Source organism: Sinocyclocheilus grahami, unplaced genomic scaffold (assembly GCF_001515645.1).
Source record: "Sinocyclocheilus grahami isolate Dianchi unplaced genomic scaffold, SAMN03320097.WGS_v1.1 scaffold33808.1, whole genome shotgun sequence".
Classification (NCBI taxonomy): domain Eukaryota; kingdom Metazoa; phylum Chordata; class Actinopteri; order Cypriniformes; family Cyprinidae; genus Sinocyclocheilus; species Sinocyclocheilus grahami.
In genome coordinates, this window is record NW_015521953.1 from 1 (window position 1) to 1739 (window position 1739).

Here is a 1739-nt window from a genome sequence, read left to right on the forward strand (position 1 = left end):
AACTGTTCTCTAAATTGGTGACTTTTAGACCATTGGCAGTTTTGTCTGTTCTCTCTCATGGTTTTCATTAAGACACAGCTAACTCACCTTCATACTGAGACTTGTTTTGGATCCAGTGAAGGACAACACCTTGACTTTGACCCTTTGACCTTTGCTGACCACATCTGCCACATTTGCTACCCGACCTTCTCTCCTGAGCTCAGAAATATGGACCAAGCCTTCCCAGCGTTTCCTTCATGAAAGAAAGAGGAAAGAAAAATAATGTTTAATATCATATCATACACACTCACATCAATTTCAATAGCCTTAAAAGTAGATTTACTGCCTCTAACACATACCTGAGTCCTTCCAGCTGCACAAAGCAGCCAAACTGCATAATACTGGTGACTTTGCCATTGTAGATATCGCCCACAGATGGCTCCTCTGGAGGGGGGCGGTCCACATGTTTGTCCTTCCAGCGGTCTGAGCCTTTGTCTCTGTCTCCCCGTGCAGGACTCCTCGACCTGCTGCGAGAGTGCCAGCGGCTCCTGCGCTTCCTTCTGTCTCTCTCATTAGAGCGAGATCTGGAACGGGTGCGAGAGCGATGGCGTCTCCGCCTGTCTCTATCCCCGTCTCTGCTCCGACTGCGACTTCTGCTCCTCCGCTTCTTCTTACTGCCGCTGCTGGTTTCAGACCTAAGATGGATGATACATACACGTTAAAATGCAACAACATGATGCGGTGGGGCAATCACTGCAGCATCAAGTTTAATGGCATCTATTTTATGTTACAGAAGTTCCTCACCTGTGTTTACTGCTGCTAGGTTCTGTACCACTAACACTGGGCATAAACAACTCCAACTCTTTCATGGCATCAGCAGCAACTTTCACATCATTCTCATCCAGCATAGACTAATTAGAAGAGCATATACAGTTTATGATTACAGTTGATTAAAACACATTATAGTTACTTAAATAGACAATGTATATATAGAATTACCCTAGTATTGGGATTGTCAGGTCTGCACAGAGCTGGAAACAGCTCTTTCAGCTTGTCCTTTTCACTCTTCGACTTAGCCACAGCATGAGAGGCTGTGCAATAAAGATCACATAAGAAAAGTCCCATCAGGAGATATGAAAAAATGCAGACGCTTGGCCTGAAGATGTTAGAATCAAAACGGACTGCTATTGTATAAGACCACCAATGCTCTTACCTTTACTAGAAGATGCTTTTGCAGGAGGACGCATGGTTTGAATGAGACGAAGCAAATTGCTGACGAGTGAATCCTAAATGACACGGTGGGTTAGATATTCTAAAACTCCAAATGTAAAATCACAACACACAAAATTGAAGGAACACATTTTTGACAGAAGAGATTTTAAAAATATTTACTGTGAAATCGGCTCCATTTTTAGCCAGCACTGTCTTAAATTCATCAATGCTTGGGTTTTTCTGAGCAAGACTGATAACAAACTCAGCTGAAAAACACATAAACCAACAAACTGTTACTACAGACTTCCATACACACACAAATTGTGCCTCTGTCCTTTACATCTGTAAATAACGTTACTAAACAAGAAACAGGCTAACCAGCTATTTACGAAACTCCTACCAACAACGTGACACGCGATCAAGTCAAATGTATAAACTTACCAAGGTCCTTATCGTTGATTCCTAAATGGTTGTCAAGCTCGGTACAAACTTTAGACACCAAAGACAAATATTCAAGCTTTTTGAGCTCGTCTTCCCCGATCTCTACC

General features: G+C 42.5%; 1 protein-coding gene across 1 annotated transcript; it reads right to left on the reverse strand.

The window, feature by feature from the left end:
* Positions 1 to 87: 87 nt before the first annotated feature.
* LOC107580457 (ATP-dependent RNA helicase DHX8-like) lies at positions 88 to 1735 on the reverse strand (the record flags this gene model as incomplete). Its single annotated transcript, XM_016266158.1, has 7 exons — positions 88 to 232; positions 339 to 674; positions 784 to 890; positions 979 to 1070; positions 1193 to 1265; positions 1372 to 1457; positions 1633 to 1735. Coding segments are annotated over 7 exons (942 nt in total), but the record flags the coding sequence as incomplete, so codon positions are not given.
* Between the last annotated feature and the right edge of the window lie 4 nt (positions 1736 to 1739).